This window comes from Haliotis cracherodii, unplaced genomic scaffold (assembly GCF_022045235.1).
Source record: "Haliotis cracherodii isolate W230 unplaced genomic scaffold, xgHalCrac1.p SCAF_18, whole genome shotgun sequence".
In the NCBI taxonomy this organism is placed as follows: domain Eukaryota; kingdom Metazoa; phylum Mollusca; class Gastropoda; order Lepetellida; family Haliotidae; genus Haliotis; species Haliotis cracherodii.
The window spans coordinates 18,592,048-18,611,894 of NW_027266273.1; the positions used below are offsets into that span (position 1 = coordinate 18,592,048).

A 19,847-nucleotide genomic window follows, 5' to 3' on the forward strand; every position below is an offset into this window, starting at 1 on the left:
AGGCTTCACAATGACACAAGCCATCAGCCTTATGTGTGTGGTATATTGACCATCCAAGGCTCCACAATGACACGTGCCATCAGCCTTATGTGTGTGGTATATTGACCATCCAAGGCTCCACAATGACACGTGCCATCAGCCTTATGTGTGTGGTATATTGACCATCCAAGGCTCCACAATGACACCTACCATCAGCCTTATGTGTGTGGTATATTGACCATCCAAGGCTCCACAATGACACCTACCATCAGCCTTATGTGTGTGGTATATTGACCATCCAAGGCTCCACAATGACACCTACCATCACCCTTATGTGTGTGGTACATTGACCATCCAAGGCTCCACAATGACACCTACCATCACCCTTATGTGTGTGGTATATTGACCATCCAAGGCTCCACAATGACACAAGCCATCAGCCTTATGTGTGTGGTATATTGACCATCCAAGGCTCCACAATGACACAAGCCATCAGCCTTATATGTGTGGTATATTGACAATCCAAGGCTTCACAAAGACACAAGCCATCAGCCTTATGTGTGTGGTACATTGGCCATCCAAGGCTCCACAATGACACCTACCATCAGCCTTATGTGTGTGGTATGTTGACCATCCAAGGCTCCACAATGACACCTACCATCAGCCTTATGTGTGTGGTATATTGACCATCCAAGGCTCCACAAAGACACGTGCCATCAGCCTTATGTGTGTGGTATATTGACCATCCAAGGCTCCACAATGACACGTGCCATCAGCCTTATTTGTGTGTATATTATCCATCCAAGGCTCCACAATGACACGTGCCATCAGCCTTATGTGTGTGGTATATTGACCATCCAAGGCTCCACAATGACACATGCCATTAACATTCTGTTTGTGATAGTGTGCCCATCACAGACTCGTGGCTGACACAAGCTATCAACCTTTTGTATGTGGTGTTGTGCCCACAGTGCTCACAATGATAGATCATATATGCGTTGTGAGAGATGTTAAAAGCAAATGTGACTCTGAGTTATTTGAGCTAACATCGGTGGTGCTGGTTTCACTTGACTTTTATTAATTAACGGAGGAGAAAAATATTCACATTGATTGTTTGTTGTTTAACGCCGCATTCAGCAATATACCAGCTATATGACGGCGGTCTGTAAATAAACAAGTCTGGACACCACAACCCAGTGATTGACGTCATAAGCATCGATCCACGCAGTTGGGATATGATGACATGCATCAACCAAGTAAGCGAGCCGATCCCAATCCCGTTAGAAGTCTCTTACAACAAGCCTGGGTTGCCGGGATTCTAACTGGGATCTTCAGGGGTTTATTCAAGTGAGAATGAACGCTTTACAAATACATGGCAAGTTTGTGTGGAGCCAATATCTGTGTTCACAACATTGTCATCTACAAACATTAATTCATGTTAATATCAGATTTCTTCGTTTTCATCTGGGTTGGTACTGTTTATGTCCAGAATAATTTGCAAGACGGTTAGACGTCACAAACATATATTTGGACACGATATATCTTCAAAGAATTTATACACACAATTAAACATATGGCAAGCTTTATAAACGAAAGTTAATAACACATTTGAGAAGTAAAGTATACTACAATAAACTGACCCACTTAACCTTTCATACATTTATAAGCTTTCGTTGATATGAGTGAGTGAGTTGGGTTGAACGCCGCTTTTAACAGTATTCCAGTTATATCGCGGCGTGTCAGCTTAATGTGGGAGGAAAGCCCGAAGTTATGCAGGTCTCAGACGTTTTCCACTTCAGTGAAACCCACGAGCACGCGTATGGTGCTGACAAACCTAGAAACATAATCGGGGCGAACCGGGATTCGAACCCACAATCATAGGTTTCTGGCGTGCCCAAGGGACGAAACTCTGCACAGCGAATCGCGGCGCCTTTGACGACTGGGCCACCCGTGCCCCCTCGTTGATATGATGACACACAACACGCATACATGTTCACATATAAACACAGAAATGGAGTGCGATTGACAGGCTTCGGTAATTAATGAGCAAAATATTGTCAATAATGAAACACGTCTTTAAATATAGGCAGACCAAAGACAAGAATGGCAAACGGACAGAGTCTATATCGTAAACTGCTTATGGTAGATCATTTTATATGATCGTTTGTAAGTTTGTCATCCTGAGGTAATACTTCCCATGTAGTTTAGTAAAAGACGTTACCCAACAAATCGAAAAGACATTTGGTGGATTATCATTTATTTTGAAAACATTTGTCCATATACAGTAAACTACGGTTATAACGAACTCAAAGGGACCACTAATATTAGTTCGATGTAACCGTTGTTCGTTATAAGCATATATACACATTAAATGTCCGGGACAAAAAAAGCTCGTTATATCCGCAAGTTCGTTATAAACGTGTTCGTTATAAACACGCTTACTGTATACGATTAAAAAATATAAATGTCTGGTCTATTAACATACACTTATAAAATATATACGTATGCTTTCAGAATGTGGTATGTTACTTTCTATGAGTCAATGAAGAGTGGGGTTTCAGACTGGAACTGTCTTAATGCAATCGTACATTCCGCGCTTCAAAGAAACAATTTCATTCTTAGATTCGAAAAAGTGAAGAAAAGAATCTCGACATTGACTACAACTTCAAAAACTATCATGGGTTCAAACGATAAGAGGCTATCTGACGCGCCTGTCCTGTCGGAAGCTGCTGTGATTCAGGACAGGACCAGCTTCTCCAGCTGCAGCATGGGCGCCTCCACCAGGATGGCCAGCAGGAAGGAGAAGATGTACGACATGCACACGTAGCCGAAGAAGCGGTACACCTGGAATACATAGCAACGTTGGTCAGAGATTTTGTAAATGACTTAGAATATTTTCAGTCAGCGCCCAAACACATACAATATATTTCTCTGACAGGAGATCCCACAACTCATTAATTTATCAGAACTTCCAGCAGCTGGATGATTGTGCGTTGTGACTGTCACTCGGCTGCAGCCCAAACTCCTTGCGACGTAGTCATGCGTTGCTCCTTGGTGTATCATATCTCTCTGTATTTTATAGCATGTTATTTGACAGCGGGTTGGGTGTGAATGAACAGTAAATCGCCCCTTACATACCCATATCTTTGTCGGTTGGCATGCTTGCAAGTACAGCGAACGTTTCACTTCAAACTGAAGTTACGCTGATCCGGGTACTGTGGCACATGGTTTACTCAGCATATTGTTTTGGTTGTGTTTGGGCGATTAATTCTGAATTATATTTGACACTATTCGGAGGTTTTGACACTACGTGGCCAAATTTGTGTTCGGTAACGTCTTTTTACCTGCCAGTTATGTTATTCATGTCCATCATGACGATCTTATAGTAATAGTTTTCCAGAGTTTGAAATAGAAAGGGAAAGGAAAACATGTGAAGGTTTTAGTCTCGTGAGGGGAAGTGTGACATTTTCCGAATTTCTAATAGTACAAGTATTTTTAGAAGATACCGATATTGGTAACATATTTTAAGTAAGGTGGGGGCTAAGATACATTTTATATAAAATACTAGTTCAGAAATATAATGATGATCGCGGATTTGGTAGCAATGATATGACTGCTCCCAATTGCAGTCTCTCTAGTCTATTACTCTGATCTATACTACATTCATCCCAAAACTCACGTGCATGTTCAAAATGGGGCCTAATGCAAATCTTATAAATTTTAATAAAAGTGTCTCGGTTTGAAATTTAAAAAAATTATGAGTTTATCAATTTTTAGGTTCTTTTAACATTATTGTTCACATGACAAAACCACTTACAGGTTGATTCGAACGTAACACCAACATGTTTGTGCATTTTAACTGTATTAATTTCCGTCCCATCAAACTGTAAGTTAATAATATCTATAGTTTCCTAAAATGAAAATATAACAGCTTCCAGTTTATCAGGAGTGTATCGAATCAACCTATTCATTAAATAAAGCTAAATTTCTGTTCAGGTTACTCTGAATCATTGCGCTGCATCTGGAAGAAACCCCAAGTGATGTAGGATTTTGCTACACATGTTGTTAAAATCGTCTTACATTTTATAAACCACTTTACTATACTGCTGTTGGCATTGTTCTGTTTTGAAATCACTTACGTCTGTATAGTTATTCTGTTTTAGTGAACATTATTGAAATATGACGTAAAAAGCTCAGCTCTTTTTTTTATAAAGCCAAAGCATATCAGCCCCAAAATATGAAGAAAAGAAAAACATCACTCTACCAAACACCTAAATATCAAATGGTCCGCACCTTCGTGTTTTTCCATTTTGTAAACAGTTCATTTAATCTATTTTGACAGTATGTTAAAATGTCTTCACTAACTGGAACGATTCTTTTTCCACAAGAGATAGTAAAGAGTATTGTAAGCTGTTTCATAGTATCACAACCTCTTAAACATTCACACTTGGCAAAAATGATCTTGCAGAGGTACTTACGATGTACCCGGATGTAAAGTAGATGAGGGATCTCGCTGTCGAAGTTTCAGTCACTATGAGCATGATATGAATGAGGTAGGCCCCGTATGTGAGACGAGAGAGAGGCTGCCACCAGTCCCAGGACAACATCCAGTTCACGATACCTGTGGGAGGGGCATTGTATAAATAGGTGTACAAGCTCCATTAATTAGTCAGTCAAGTACTCGATTGTTTTCACTATATAACGTCAACGCCAGAGAATAACCAGTCTCGATTATCCGTCGAAACAGATTCCATATGGCGTAAATGTCAAAATAGCGGTGAACATTATTTGAATGGATCACTGAAATTTTAAATTCATTTTTATGCTCCCCTTTTCTTGTGACTGATATACAAAAAGATCACGGTACTGCAAATACAAAACATTAACGGTGCTCTGAAATACATAATAAGTCAAGTAATCAATTGTATTAAATTCATTTTCTGTTGTTGTTTTTCTTGAATATGTATTAATTTTGAACATTGGTCAATTGCACTGAAAGGAAAACTCCCATATCATGCACGCATCTCGTCCTCATCAATTTTGTGCTTGTCACAAGCAAACAGTGAGACTGCTTATATGACAAACCCCATGTCATTGTTAATACAACATTGTCTGTGGCCAACACGAAGCTTGTTTAAACTGAGCATTACAGGACACAATCGTGCCTACTTCTATAGCACATATGGTTGAACGCACCTGCTTTCCCCTTGCAGCACATGAAGATGACCCACGCCAAGACTAGCCCCCACACAGGTCTAAACAGCGTCTCGTGAGCCGTCCTGGCTTCCACTCCCCATCCTGGTCTTCCTTCAGCATTGGCGTCATAGGTCGCCAGAGTGCATGCCCCGGCTGCCACCAGTGCCAGAAGCCAACCCACACCCTGCAGGAACTGGAAGACATAGTTAATGGATCGTGTTTAGGTTGTTTATTACCCTAGTTTGGAAACTCTGAAATATCCTGATTAACTAACTTCAAGATATGGATTTACCCTTTGTTCTGGAATTGCGAACAGTAATTCAGTGTGTCGTGTCCCAAATATACTCTCCAAAATAAGTAGGGGATCATGATGTATAGTTGTTATGATCGGTTGTCAGAAGAAAGATCAGCTTTGGAACATGACTCCCCGGGATAGAACGGTATGCTAAGCAAAACCTCACGCCCCAACACAGCCCACATTGCACGTAGACCATGCATTTCCTCAGTGCACGTTGGTAGGGGGTCGATCTTGATTTTGATACTTAAAGGAAAGGTCGTCAAATAGCTCTGAGTCAATAGCATTGCTGATTTTAATTATCAGAAGTAACATGTAAGTTCTCTATTCTTGCTTAAATGCAGAACTTGTGATCAGTTTGGGATGAACGCATGAGGGTTATTTCCATGCTTCAAACCTACAGTACTCAGCGAGAGGTAGCCAATATGTTCACTGCGTTTCAGTCTTTGATTTGCAGACTTTCTAACAGATTTCTGCATAATATTATGTTTATGATCGGCCCCTCAAGGGGCTCCCCAGGTCAAAACCACGGGCCCAGGATCGTTAATAAGAAACCAGGATTTAAGAAATCGAGTCCAAACAGCCAATCAAATCGATGTTCACTCGCGCCAAGCCACGGGACTTCATGGTACTGACCACGCGACCAGAAATCGTCTGCTTGCAGCTAATCTGCATTCTCGGCGAACACGTGTCGTACCACCGTTAACAACCCGTGAAGTGAAATTTCATTCGGTTGAACAGCGTGAATTATAATGAAATTGATTTCTCATGAAGGTAAAGTCAGACAAAGAGGGATGTTATTCAAGGTAGAGGGTGCTACCGGAAGGGGTATACATAGGAATTGCAAAGCCCGGATAGTTGAATGTCTCCTGTGATGGCGCCGTTACAGTGCGGTCAGCCTGTCCTGTGCAATATGATTATGATCACTATCTGTTGTCAGGTGTTGGCAGTCTTGCTGCAAGACATATATCGTCACAATGACTGCATGGTTCTGAACCACAAAGCATGGATGGTACCTGGTACATGCATGTATCTTACAGTAAGATGTTACACTGCCGGTGACTGGCGTGGTTCTGACATGATATGGATCAAGGCTACTGACGCTACTGAGTTTGTAAAGTAATATTTCAATGCAGATTAAGTTCCTCGGTGAGTGTCAAAGAGGAAGCTACTTTGTGTGTTTGTGGTTTATATCTGGCTTGACGAGGTTTTGGAAAAGAATAGCTCTTCAGCAGCCCATGCTTGTCATAAGAGGAGACTGTGCTTGTCATAAGAGGAGACTGTGCTTGTCATAAGAGGAGACTGTGCTTGTCATAAGAGGAGACTGTGCTTGTCGTAAGAGGCGACTAACACTACTATTTCGCCGAACTGGGCCAAGCGCAATCTCCGGATTGGACAGTTCCGGAAATTACATCTTCCTAGATTCCACCAAAGCCATACATTCGTTGGCCATGTACATAGTCTACCACTTACTGGAGACATCTTGACCTCACGCTGCTTCATTGCGTGAAGGATGTAGCCTAGCATCATCCCTATGGCGAATGTTCCGATCCGACACCAAGGCTTCTGGTACACTTTTTCGAAGTAGAGAGCCCCGTTACTGAAATATAGCAGTATATAATATTAGATTCATTGTCATTGCGCATATTTTGCATAGTTACTCAGGTCAGGTGGTCCCATTGGTCTCAGAAGCCGAAATATGTTGTGCAAGGATGCAGTTCTAGGATCTGCTAGTTATTGGTTCGAATACGAAATTCGGTCCGCTTAACACCCTAGTGTTGTGGGCGCCATACCCTTGCTGTTGGATTTATACACGCAGTGGAGAATATTAACCACCTTCGACCCATCAGGCGTCATCAATGTTGTCAATCAGTGCGTTGTGTGTAACAACCATCCACAATTTGGATTATCATTGAAAGGAAATAGGGTGGAAGGTTAGTCTTGTGGTTAAAGTGTTCACTCGTCACTCTGAAGGCCCCGGTTCGAGTCCCGTCTTGGATACAACGTTCATTTCTTGCGTGCCCCGCCGTGATATTCCTGAAATATTGCTAAAATCGGAAAACGTCACATACTCTTACTTACTGTCACTATTGGTTTTGGGTCATTCGGATGTTAAGTCTTGAGATGTTGTCTCTCTCTCCACCTACTTTGAATGTTGGATTATAAAGTTTATCCACCTGTGATGACCCTACGATAATTCCATCTGGTGGCTATGATCACCTTACCGGAAACACTATTTGTAAATGAAGATCGTCGTCACTCGACCCCAGACAAATTCTAACACCTCCCATGTAAAACCTGTAAGCGAATGCAAATACATCTCATCTATGGTTTTCTACATACCTGAAGAGGTCAGTGTTGTACTTGTGTGTGAGTGAGGCGGTGGTGACGACGCTGCAGATGAGGTAGCCGAGCACCACGAAAATACCAGCCGCCTTTAAAATCTTTCCAGCTGTAGTCCCCATTCTCCTAGAACTGAAGTGATGAAATGGAATACACGTCATTACTGTTATAAACGTGAAGAAAACACCAAGCAACCTGTCCTACATTATTAGTGAGTGAGTGAGTATGGTTTTACGCCGCTTTTAGCAATATTCCAGCAATATCACGGCGGGGGACACCAGAAATGGGCTTCACACATTGTACCCATGTCGGGAATCGAACCCGGTTCTTTGGTGTGACGAGCGAACGCTTTACCCACTAGGCTACCCGACCGCTCTCCTATATTGTGGAAGTACGAGCATTGGTGTCTGTTCTTTAAGAAAGAGGTAAAATAATTAATGCAGTATTAAAGTTTGCCAATAGGCTATACACGATGTCATCCTAGATATGAATCAACAGGAATGACGGATCCAACAGAAATGCCTTACCTCAATAACCACTAAATGATCGCTCCAAGATTACCCTTACCTAAATGCCCGTAAACAAAATGTCGTACCTCAGTGCTCAAGGGATTAGGGCTCCAAAGGATTATTTACCTTAATGCCCATGGAATGAGGGCCAATGGAGCTATTACGTAGAACTGCATATCGTTAGCCAAGTACCACCCCCAGGCCATACACTGAAACAAAAGCAAATGACCAGAGACGGTGATGTGACCATGGGGCTTGTCATTGTGTGACCATCATGCGACCATGATGTGACAAGGTGGCTATACTGCGGCCATGATTTGACCATATTATCCTAATACGACCACGACTGATGATGTAATGATGTTCATGTTCGTATCATAACATAACCACGTGTGCTACTATGGCCATGCTCGTTGGTTTCATCAAAGTGGAAACGTCTGTGACTTACCAAGCCCACTCACCCGGACATAAACATCCGGGTGAGAATTGGTCTTCAACAACCAATGATGCTAGTAGTAAGAGGCCACTAACGGGTGGTCAGGCTCGTTAACTTGGTTGATGCATGTCCAATTGTTTAGATCGCTACTCATGATGTCAATCACTGATTTGTCTGGTCCAGACTCGAATATATACAGAAGGCCGTCTCATAGCTGGAATATTGCCGACTGCGGCGTTAAACAACACATAAACAAACAAACACAACAGATCACAACCGTACTTGTGTGGCATTACCTGTTTATCTGGTTTGTAGACATTGTTAATGTACACCAGACTCGTCCAACAATAATCTTCACAATTTTTCTTGTCATAAGGCCCGGCCCACGTGGGCCCATCCGTCAAATACGTCAGTAGGAACGTGTAGATGAACATCAGGTAGGCATAGGTGGGCGTCAGTCTGCAGATCATCAACATAATTCATATCAACATGTGATATTGTAAGCACAAGTGAATGAGGGAGTGAGTGAGTTTGGTTTTAAGCCGCTTTTAGCAATATTCCAGCGATATCACGGCGGGGGGACACCAGAAATGGGCTTCACATATTGTACCCATGTCGGGATTCGAACCCAGGTGTTCGGTGTGACGAGCGAACGCTTTAACCACTAGGCTACCCGACCGCCCCACAAGTGAATGAAATTATGGTACTAAGCATTGTACTTAGTGTGACATCAATACATAGAGGATTTAATGTGGATTACGTGGATATGACACGGTGGTTTGGAGACGATCTTCAAGAATCGGTGTATTACAACAGGTGGACTCATGTATCAGTGCCTTGATATCCCCATAACAGTTTGTCGGGAGTTCCCTTAACCACTCCGTAATTATACGTTGACTAAACTCTTCGTAATTGCACGTTGACCAAAATTCTCCTTAGTTTTACGTTGACTGAACATTCCTTAATTGTAATTTGACTAAAACGTTCTTTATGTCTACGCTGACTAAAGCTCATCTTAATTCTACCTTGACTAAAACACTTCTTACACGTCATACTCCATACTTGTACGTTAAGTTAAACTCTCCTTAATTGTACGTTGACTAAAACACTTCTTACACGTCATACTCCATACTTGTACGTTAAGTTAAACGCTCCTTAATTGTACGTTGACTGAAACACTTCATATTGTACTTTGACTAAAGCGCTTCTTCACTGTACCTTTACTGAAATACCTTTTAATTGTACCTTGGCTAAAATACTTCTTAATTGTACCTTGACTAAAACGCTTCTTAACCGTTCTGTCTGCAATGACAATAACAAAGGCGACTAACGGGATCGGGTGGTCAGGCTCGCTGACTTGGTTCATGATGCATGTCATCGTATCCCAATTGCGTGGATCGATGCTCATGATGTCAGTCACTGGATTTTCTGGTCCAGACTCGATTATTCACAGACCGTTGTTATATAGCAGGAATATTGATGAGTGCGGCGTTTAACAACAAACAAATAAACAAAAGACAATAACAAAATAAGTCTTGAAGCTTTTCCATGTGATGAGTATTCTATGAGCATTTGCAAGAGCCTTCATTGAAGCTTCCAGCATCAGCAGCACTGGGACCTGACTGACCTCCAGAAGCGGTGGACGTAGTACAGGATCATGTGCTTCACCTTCAGACCTCCAGCCTTCTCCGTCTCCTTCAGGAACAAGTACGTCACCAACAGGCCACTGGAAACATGGGGAACAGACTGTATATTAATGAATCAAACATAACCTACGATTGAAGGTAATAACATAAAACATTCTTTCTAAACAAACATTATTGAATATCACCGGCACCGAGAGTTTTAAGGACTAGGTTCATGTGCCCTATACACGCCCTATCCCTGTGTGTGTGCGTGCGTGCGTGTGTGCGTGCGTGCGTGTGTGTGTGTGTGTTTGTCAGCACCATATCCATGCTCATGGGTTTCACCGAAGTGGTAAACGTCTGAGACCTGCATCACTTTGGGCTTTCCTCCCACATTAAGCTGACACGCCGTGATATAACTGAAATACTGTTAAAAGTGGCGTTAAAAGCCAACTCACCCACTCACTCATTTATATGTGACTCCCTCGAATCTTACCTTAGAACAAAGAAGGAATCAACAGAAAGTGTTGCGTTAATCATGATCTGGAAACTGAAGCCCTGTATCAACTTCATGGCTGCTTTGGGGTTTTCTGCAAGACATAGATGAACAAGTTGAGACGTCCACTGGGCGGAACGCAGAGGGATGCTACACATGTAGACTATGTCTTCCCCGTTTCAATTCCAGGCTTTCAATATTAACGTTTGATCCTGCTTATTAATAGTGATGGCAAAAATGAGCGAACAAATATACATGTCTTCAGGTATCGGACATGGTGTCTTGGATATACCTGAAGACAATCACATATTATTTCTTTAATTATTGACATAGGAGAAGCAAACATAAAAAATAAAATAAATGCAATCGTAATCATTCTGTATCTACCTGAACTAACTTACATTTTTTCATTCAGCACATATACAACATATTTCACGATAGAGTGGAGCTCTCGTCGTACTGTCTTAAATCGCTGGACGATTGACTTGATGGCGTCATGGAACTGCAATGTCACTCTTTCTTCTCATTCACTTTCACATTCATATCTTTATTATCAAATTAAATTAAATTAAATTGTCAAGCATACACTCGCATGACCGACCTGCGTAACTCATGATGAAATAGAGATACGTGTGGCCCAAAATGACCCATCCGATGCTGAGGACCCGGATGCCATGGAGACAGGTAATAGATGCAGGTGAGCGCTTGACGCTGAGGATCTTCTCCCCATTGCTGACGGCAGAGAAACACAACAGGACACGCTGCCATACTGCCACTATTAAAGTAAGAAACATGTATGTCAATGCCACTGAAAATGTTAAAGATTTCAGTGCGTGTTTATTTTTTTAGGCTGAACCTTTCGTTCATCGGACACTAAGCCAAGGACCATTCACAAACACAATATTGTTACCTGTTTCAAGACATACAATTTCTATTCTCTGACAGGATCTAAGCGATTTTTGGGAGGAACAACAACACATTTTACAGGAGTGAGTGAGTGAGTTGGGTTTAACGCCGCTTTTAACAGTATTCCAGTTATATCGCGGCGTGTCAGCCTAATGTGGGAGGAAAGCCCGAAGTGATGCAGGTCTCAGACGTTTACCACTTCGGTGAAACCCACGAGGAAACCCACGAGCACGGGTATGGTGCTGACAAACCTAGAAACATAATCGGGGCGAACCAGGATTCGAACCCACAATCATAGGTTTCTGGCGTGCCCAAGGGACGCAACTCTGCACAGCAAATCGCGGCGCCTTAGACGACTGGGCCACCCGTGCCCCCCATTTTACAGGACATTCAGCAAGTCCAGTAAAAATTGTTTTACCGAACACATTGTGTCATCACCGATTTTCCTTCATATTATTTTCATGCTATTTTGCCTTTACGATCAAAGGAATCTGTTTCGGTGAACAGTTGAGACATGTTTTTCTTTGGTGTTGACGTTTCATATCTTGTGATACCTGAGGCTATATTTTTTTGTTCCATCCTTTATAACTTATAAAACCACTAACATAGATCAATCATTTCTGGTTTACATTGAGATTCGTGCTTAAAAAATGTTTGAAAATATCAGCGTTAACTGACAATTCTGCAGCGTACACTTAGGCTTATTTTTGTTGTCATGTTGTTTGTCCGCTGATCGGAGCTGCTGTCCGCCGTTAGGATATACAAGGTCTCCACCATTCGTCTCCTGTATTTTCGGACCAGCAGGGTTGTCTATTCCATCGTTCTGGAAGTTGAGATGTGGCTTCCAAATCAAGCCATTTGTATCTATGTTCCCATTTGTAACTGACGTTTCAACGGAATCGTTCAAGGTCGTGCAGATTTCAGTCAATCTGACTGCGTCGATACGGGGACTCACGGGGACCTTATCGCGACGACCTTTGATAGCCCGGATGCTCATATCCAGAGCTGACCCCACAAGGACCAGGCAGCCCAAGATGGCCGTCAGGACGCTGTAAAGAGACTTGTCAAAATGTTAAAAGGAAACACATGAATATATTTGCAAAATCTATTAACTGCTACGCATGAGTTCATGTGCATGTTGGGGGAAAGGGTGTCCCAGTCGTCAAAGGCGCCACTATTCATTGTGCAGAGTTGTGTCCCTTGGGTACGCCAGAAACCTATGATCGTGGGTTCGAATCCCGGTTCGCCACGATTAGATTTGTCAGCACCATACAAGTGCTCCTGGGTTTTATCAAACTGGTAAACGTCTGAGACCTGCATCACTTCGGGCTTTCCTCCCACATTAAGCTGACAAGCCCTCATATACCTGAAATACTGTTCAAAGCGGCGTTAAAACCAACCTACTCGCTCACTCATTCTTATCAACCGGTATGTCCATAATTTGAGCTATAACCACACGTGAATGACCCATCAGTGACCGATAACCTGCTATCTCTGTCGTTGATTCATGGTTATTAACTCTGTACGACAATATATGCCACGAGGAGTATATAACAGTACACTTGAACTGTGTGACACTGATACGGTAACCGCGTTTGCTTGCCACAGATTACTGTTATCTCTTATTCACGCCTATCCGTCCACAATGCCCGTGTATCTATGCAACTAATAATATCCCCTACGTGTGACATAGACATCAGATATGTCAGTACTTACATGGCTCCAACCGCGGCACTGTCGCTACTGACGGGGCCGATCTTGATCTCCGCATGACACACCACTCTTGCGACTTTCAGGTTGACTTGCGACAGACCTACAGTATTAGTATGAAGACAGTACATGCCTGGGTAGTACTTGAACAGCTCTTACGGTTAATACTTTGGCATAACGTATCCAGTGAGTGCTTTTTTCACATAAACGGCAAAAGAAAGTTACACCCATGTGGGTGTGAGTATGGTTTTACGCCGCTTTTAGCAATATTCCAGCAATATCACGGCGGGGGACACCAGTAATGGGCTTCACACATTGTACCCATGTTGGGAATCGAACCCGGGTCTTCGGCGTGACGAGCGAACGCTTTAACCACTAGGCTACCCGACCGTCCCCACATGTTGGAAAGTAGCTTAAAATGAAACAAACAAGAAATATTTATAATGATGCATTTTATACGGGTTATGTTGTGTTTTAGACCTTAATTTTGAAATTTTTCGGCGAGCTGTCAGCCTACCAATTTTCATATGTATTGCCTGGCGGTTTATGATATGTTATAACGTATTACACGTCACGCTATTCTTCAAACAAAAACAGAAACTACCAAACCATTTAATGTGCATATAAACATGTGACAGGATGAGCGTGAACTGTATTTAGAGTCACAGCATTTCAGTTACATCAGTGTGTGTGGGAGGAAAGCACACAGTAACGAGGGGGTTGGGCCTTTGTCGGTTTGTTGAAAGCCAAGTGCCCGTATGTGGTACTGCCAGACCGAGGATCATAATCTTGCCGATTCTGGGATTCGAACATGAATGATACCAATAATGCGAACCCTATTCTAACTTCATGTGTGCGTTCTTCAAATAAACGTGATGATCAGTTACAGCCGCCTGACGCCATGATCCGACTGTGACAAACCCTACATCAGTTGTAAAGTACCCGACTTTAATTAATCCTCCAGAGCTGGCATTTTGCTTATGTACACGGGTGAATAAAAAAACTTCGAACACAAGAATTTTGGTTTGATTACATTTTTTTTTATATCTGGAGACATGTATCAGAAATCGATATTTTTAAAGATGCCTTGTCCAGATGAATCCCCCCTCCCCGCCATTAACAAAACACTCACGGCTCTGCAGCGCCCCTTGCACACTCCTGCTCCCGCAGCTACTCGGAAGACACAGGTGCCAGTTGAAGGTCATGGGTTGTCCGCCAAGCATTCCACCACCCTGTAGATACAATACCAGTCTTCATAGCCCGTGAAATATATTCTGTCATATCAAGAGTATACATACTATATCTGATTTAGAATGGAATACATGTACGAATGGGTAAGGGGCATGCACTCCCAATCTAACAAACCCTACATACACCTTGAACACAAACATACCTCAGGTGACACACGCAAGACTCGCTCACATCCTGGACACAAACCCCACTCACATCCTACACACACACTCCGCTCACATCCTACACACAAACCCCACTCACATTCTTCAAACAAACCCCACTTACATCCTACACACAAACCCCTCTCACATCCTACACACAAACCCCATTCACATCTACTCACAAATCCCACTCACATCCTACACACAAACCTCCCCCATCAAGAATTTGATTAAGAATTTTCTCTTTTGTTGTCTTGTATTTTGACGTTTTGACATTGATTGCCCCGCGGAACGTAATTTCAATCAAAGTTCTATCCAGGACTTTCCTTGTTTCATTTTGTTTAATTCGAAACCGGTACTTCTCTTGATGACTTTGTTTATTATCCTTTTGTGGTTCATTGTCTTTGGAAACCGTATGGAGTTCCTCCAGTGTTCGAGCAGCAGCATACACACAACAGTTAATGTCAAGCAAAGAACAGCTGCATCAGGTAAGTTAAGGAGAATAATTCAAACCTTCGTTTGCAATTTCGGGCCTGCTACTGTTGGAACTAGGGTTCATGCAAGGGTGCCTGACGAGTGTTGGCATTTAGCTCACCAGGTTCACGACGCTTTAGTCGCCGGAGATGGTCACGAATATCCTGCTGTTAGGTGTGCATTCATTGGTTGGCTTTGTCCCATTGCCGCTACAGTAATTTGCCATTTATTCGTGGTATTTCTGGCCACCCTGTTGCTTTCGCATACTCAAAAAGTGTGGACTTTAGTTTGTGCGTCCACGATATTCTTGGATGGGTTCTGTGCCTCCCCTGGGACACGTCCCATCCTCACTTTGGCTGGTTTGTATACCGGAGGGAGGCTGACTGGGGTCCGGAGTTGAAAAATGATTTACTTCATTGCCGTCTGTAACCCAGTGGTAACCAGCTTCGGGAGGTTAGCCCTAACTGGGTGATGTACGTTTGGTTCAGGGGAATACATCCTCCCTATCACGGCCCACCACGGAGAGGCGTACATCATCAGGCAATTATTATTATTGTTTTATTGTTGTTGTAGTAATTATGGTTAGTAGTAGTAGTAGTATTAGCAGCAGTAGTAGTAGTAGTAGTAGTAGTAGTAGTAGTAGTAGAAGAAGCAGTAGCAGTAGCAGTAGTAGTAGCAGTAGCAGTAGCAGTAGTAGTAGTAGAAGCAGTAGCAGTAGTAGTAGTAGCAGTAGTAGTAGTAGTAGTAGTATTAGTAGTAGAAGCAGTAGCAGTAGTAGTAGTAGTAGTAGAAGCAGTAGTAGTAGTAGTAGCAGTAGTAGTAGTAGTAGAAGCAGTAGCAGTAGCAGTAGTAGTAGTAGTAGTAGTAGCAGTAGCAGTAGTAGTAGTAGTAGTAGTAGTAGTAGTAGTAGTGAACAGAAATAGTGAACATGTTTAGTTTAAGACTGTAAAAGGACCTACATTTCCACCTCCCATCGTGCCTAGCAGCTGTGGAGGAGGAAGAATGGACACAACACAGGTGTCCCCCTTTACTTGTCTCCCCGTGGCTTGGTCCACCTCACTGACCACATCAAGACATTCGTCAAAGTTGCCGTAAAAGGTCGTTGCCCCTTCAAGGATGGACGTGGCCGGTTTTCCTGATGCATCGAACACTGAGAAAAGGAAGCACACAAGAATTGTTTCTGATTGTCCAATCATCCGTGCATTAAACCTTCATGAACGCTAACCTTTAGATGTTTTACCCTGTTTGGAAACGTTTTTATGTGACACATGTAGGATATGGACACCACGACACTGAAGATATTTTCCTTAGATATATTTTACATATACCTCCCATGTATGAAATATATATCCTGCGCCAAGTCATCATATATCTTCAGTTGTGGAAAACATCTTCGATGACAGTAGGTACCTACTAGTGTGATCTGTATGTTTTCTTGTCTATCATATCTTATTTCATAGTTTGATGTCGGTATGCACAAACTGTGAAGAGAAATACATATCTCACGATGTTGAAGTATGACATTGTGTTTCAAGATTGCACGAAATTTTACCGAATGAAATGAGTGAGTGAGTGAGTTAATATTTAAAGTCACATCGGCAATATTTCAGCCATATAGTGACTATATCAAATTAGACAATACATCAATTGAGAATATAAACCTGTCGACAAAGGACAGTAAAAGTAACCGAATGAAAGAAAGACCCAATGTGTTCAGATCGCTACATTTAGCCAAGGTTGCGCCAGATTAACTATAATAAAATATTATTATATAAACAGTCGGATGATTTATAACTGATTTTGAGTAGTATACATGGCAATAATTGCTTGTTAGGTACACGTTTTGTGTTCAACAGGTGTCTATCAACGATCATTGTACTCACTGCTAAGAGCCCACATCTTCCCCTGTACGAGATCGTTCAGATAGGTATCCACATCTTCAGAGCATGTACGTTCGTCGGCTGTCAGTCCGCTCGTGTTTGACTGAGTAAGCCCCCTCAAGATGGACGGAAGTTGAGGGACAAGACTTTTCAAGAGACGTGTAATTGTTTCTAGATCGATGGACCCTCCCCCCATGAGAAGGGGCAAGAGGGAGTTCCCCATTCCTCCTGGAATCTTATTTGCCATGGTCAAGAGAGAATCTGGTAATTTTGAAGTTGTCGGTGACGTTGTATTGGCAGTGGTGGTAGAGTTTGTGGTCGTGGAGACGAACGTGTTAATCAGCATGGATAGAAAAGACCCCAGTGTTAGAGTGGTGGTATTGCTGGGTGTCGTCATGGTTGTAGCCGGAGACGTTGTCGTAGTAGGTTGGGCAGGTGATGTATTTGCAGGATCAGAGAAGTTGGACAGACTTGCCACAGTTTGTGATGAGGCTTCTTTGACTGCATCTGTGATCTCGCTGGCACCCAATGACCAACTATTGGGAAGTGAAGACCCATGACTGTGTATGGTTGTGAAGGTCACAGTAGTGTTAGAACAGTGTGTTTTGCAGAGGACACAGAAGAGAATGCACAGTCTGATGAACTCCATGGCGAGAAAATTGTCAAGAATTGGTGATTTGCTCACAAGTGTATTTACGGTGGTAATCCAGTCAAAGGCTGTTTCTGGTTTGACTCAGAAAAAAAGGAAGTTCGTTCATATTTTCAGATTAGAAAGTGCTGTTTTTGTTTCCTTATAACCAGTTGGAAGGAAGGTTCGAGTCGCCACAGCTATCAGCCACTGTACAGCCTCTACAATATTGTCGTCTGACCGTATACTGTCCTGAACGTTGTCTGGCAATGGCCCCCAACTGGTATCAACATCAACTTGCGATATGCTTTTATCAGTAAATGCTAAATATAGAATTTAGTCATGTGCTCGTGAACGTTTTGCCTCATTTCGCATTCCTCTGTATCCAAGTACTAAAGTCCAAATGTCTCCCACAATATCCGACAGATCGTACCCTATAGTATTTGACAAGATATTGTCAAAATAGCATTTCAAATATATGCTGTTTTGGTTGTCGTTTTTTCTCAGTTGGATAACAGTTTGTTTGTTATAAAATCTAAATGATATATTTTAACATAATATTTGAATAATGTGTTATACCTTTCACAGAGTGGACAGTTTAATTTTCAGTGGTAAATACATAATGCTACCATCGTATCAGATGTAACTCTATGCTTTTTTAAACTTACATAAATGCTGCCCCCGTCACTGTAAACAGTAGGATGTTTACCAACACTGCACCCGTCACTGTAAAAAGTAGGATGTTCACCAACACTGCCCCCATCACATGTAACTGTAGGATGTTCACCAACACAGCCCCCATCACTGTAAACAGTAGGATGTTTACCAACACTGCCCCCGTCACTGTAAACAGTAGGATGTTTACCAACACTGCCCCCGTCACTGTAAACTATAGGATGTTTACCAACACTGCCCCCGTCACTGTAAACTATAGGATGTTTACCAACACTGCCCCCGTCACTGTAAACTGTAGGATGTTTACCAACACTGCCCCCGTCACTGTAAACTGTAGGATGTTTACCAACACTGCCCCGTCACTGTTAACTGTAGGATGTTTACCAACACTGCCCCCATCACTGTAAACTATAGGATGTTTACCAACACTGCCCCCGTCACTGTAAACTGTAGGATGTTTACCAACACTGCCCCCGTCACTGTAAACTGTAGGATGTTTACCAACACTGCCCCGTCACTGTTAACTGTAGGATGTTTACCAACACTGCCCCCATCACTGTAAACTATAGGATGTTTACCAACACTGCCCCCGTCACTGTAAACTGTAGGATGTTTACCAACACTGCCCCCGTCACTGTAAACTATAGGATGTTTACCAACACTGCCCCCGTCACTGTAAACTGTAGGATGTTTACCAACACTGCCCCCGTCACTGTAAACTATAGGATGTTTACCAACACTGCCCCCGTCACTGTAAACTGTAGGATGTTTACCAACACTGCCCCCGTCACTGTAAACTATAGGATGTTTACCAACACTGCCCCCGTCACTGTAAACTGTAGGATGTTTACCAACACTGCCCCCGTCACTGTAAACTATAGGATGTTTACCAACACTGCCCCCGTCACTGTAAACAGTAGGATGTTTACCAACACTGCCCCCGTCACTGTAAACTATAGGATGTTTACCAACACTGCCCCCGTCACTGTAAACTGTAGGATGTTTACCAACACTGCCCCCGTCACTGTAAACTATAGGATGTTTACCAACACTGCCCCCGTCACTGTAAACTGTAGGATGTTTACCAACACTGCCCCCGTCACTGTAAACTATAGGATGTTTACCAACACTGCCCCCGTCACTGTAAACTATAGGATGTTTACCAACACTGCCCCCGTCACTGTTAACTGCAGGATGTTTACCAACACTGCCTCTGTCACCGTTAACCTTTGGGGTTCATCCAAATCTGTCGTTTGTCACTGTTGACCGTCGGACGTCTCTAAAGTCTCCCCCATGTCACT

At 42.6% G+C, this 19,847-nt stretch overlaps 1 protein-coding gene across 1 annotated transcript; it reads right to left on the minus strand.

Moving 5' to 3' along the window:
* Positions 1-1,544: 1,544 nt before the first annotated feature.
* Positions 1,545-18,134, minus strand: LOC139465351 (O-acyltransferase like protein-like). The gene is made up of 15 exons (XM_071247055.1): positions 17,247-18,134; positions 16,323-16,513; positions 14,628-14,727; positions 13,502-13,598; positions 12,479-12,834; positions 11,481-11,654; positions 10,880-10,973; positions 10,386-10,484; positions 9,055-9,217; positions 8,449-8,531; positions 7,814-7,945; positions 6,944-7,070; positions 5,176-5,368; positions 4,458-4,600; positions 1,545-2,823 (listed from the first exon to the last, which is right to left on the minus strand). Exons 1-15 carry the CDS (start codon positions 17,890-17,892, stop codon positions 2,716-2,718), a joined length of 2,706 nt encoding a protein of 901 aa, XP_071103156.1. The 5' UTR covers positions 17,893-18,134; the 3' UTR covers positions 1,545-2,715.
* Between the last annotated feature and the right edge of the window lie 1,713 nt (positions 18,135-19,847).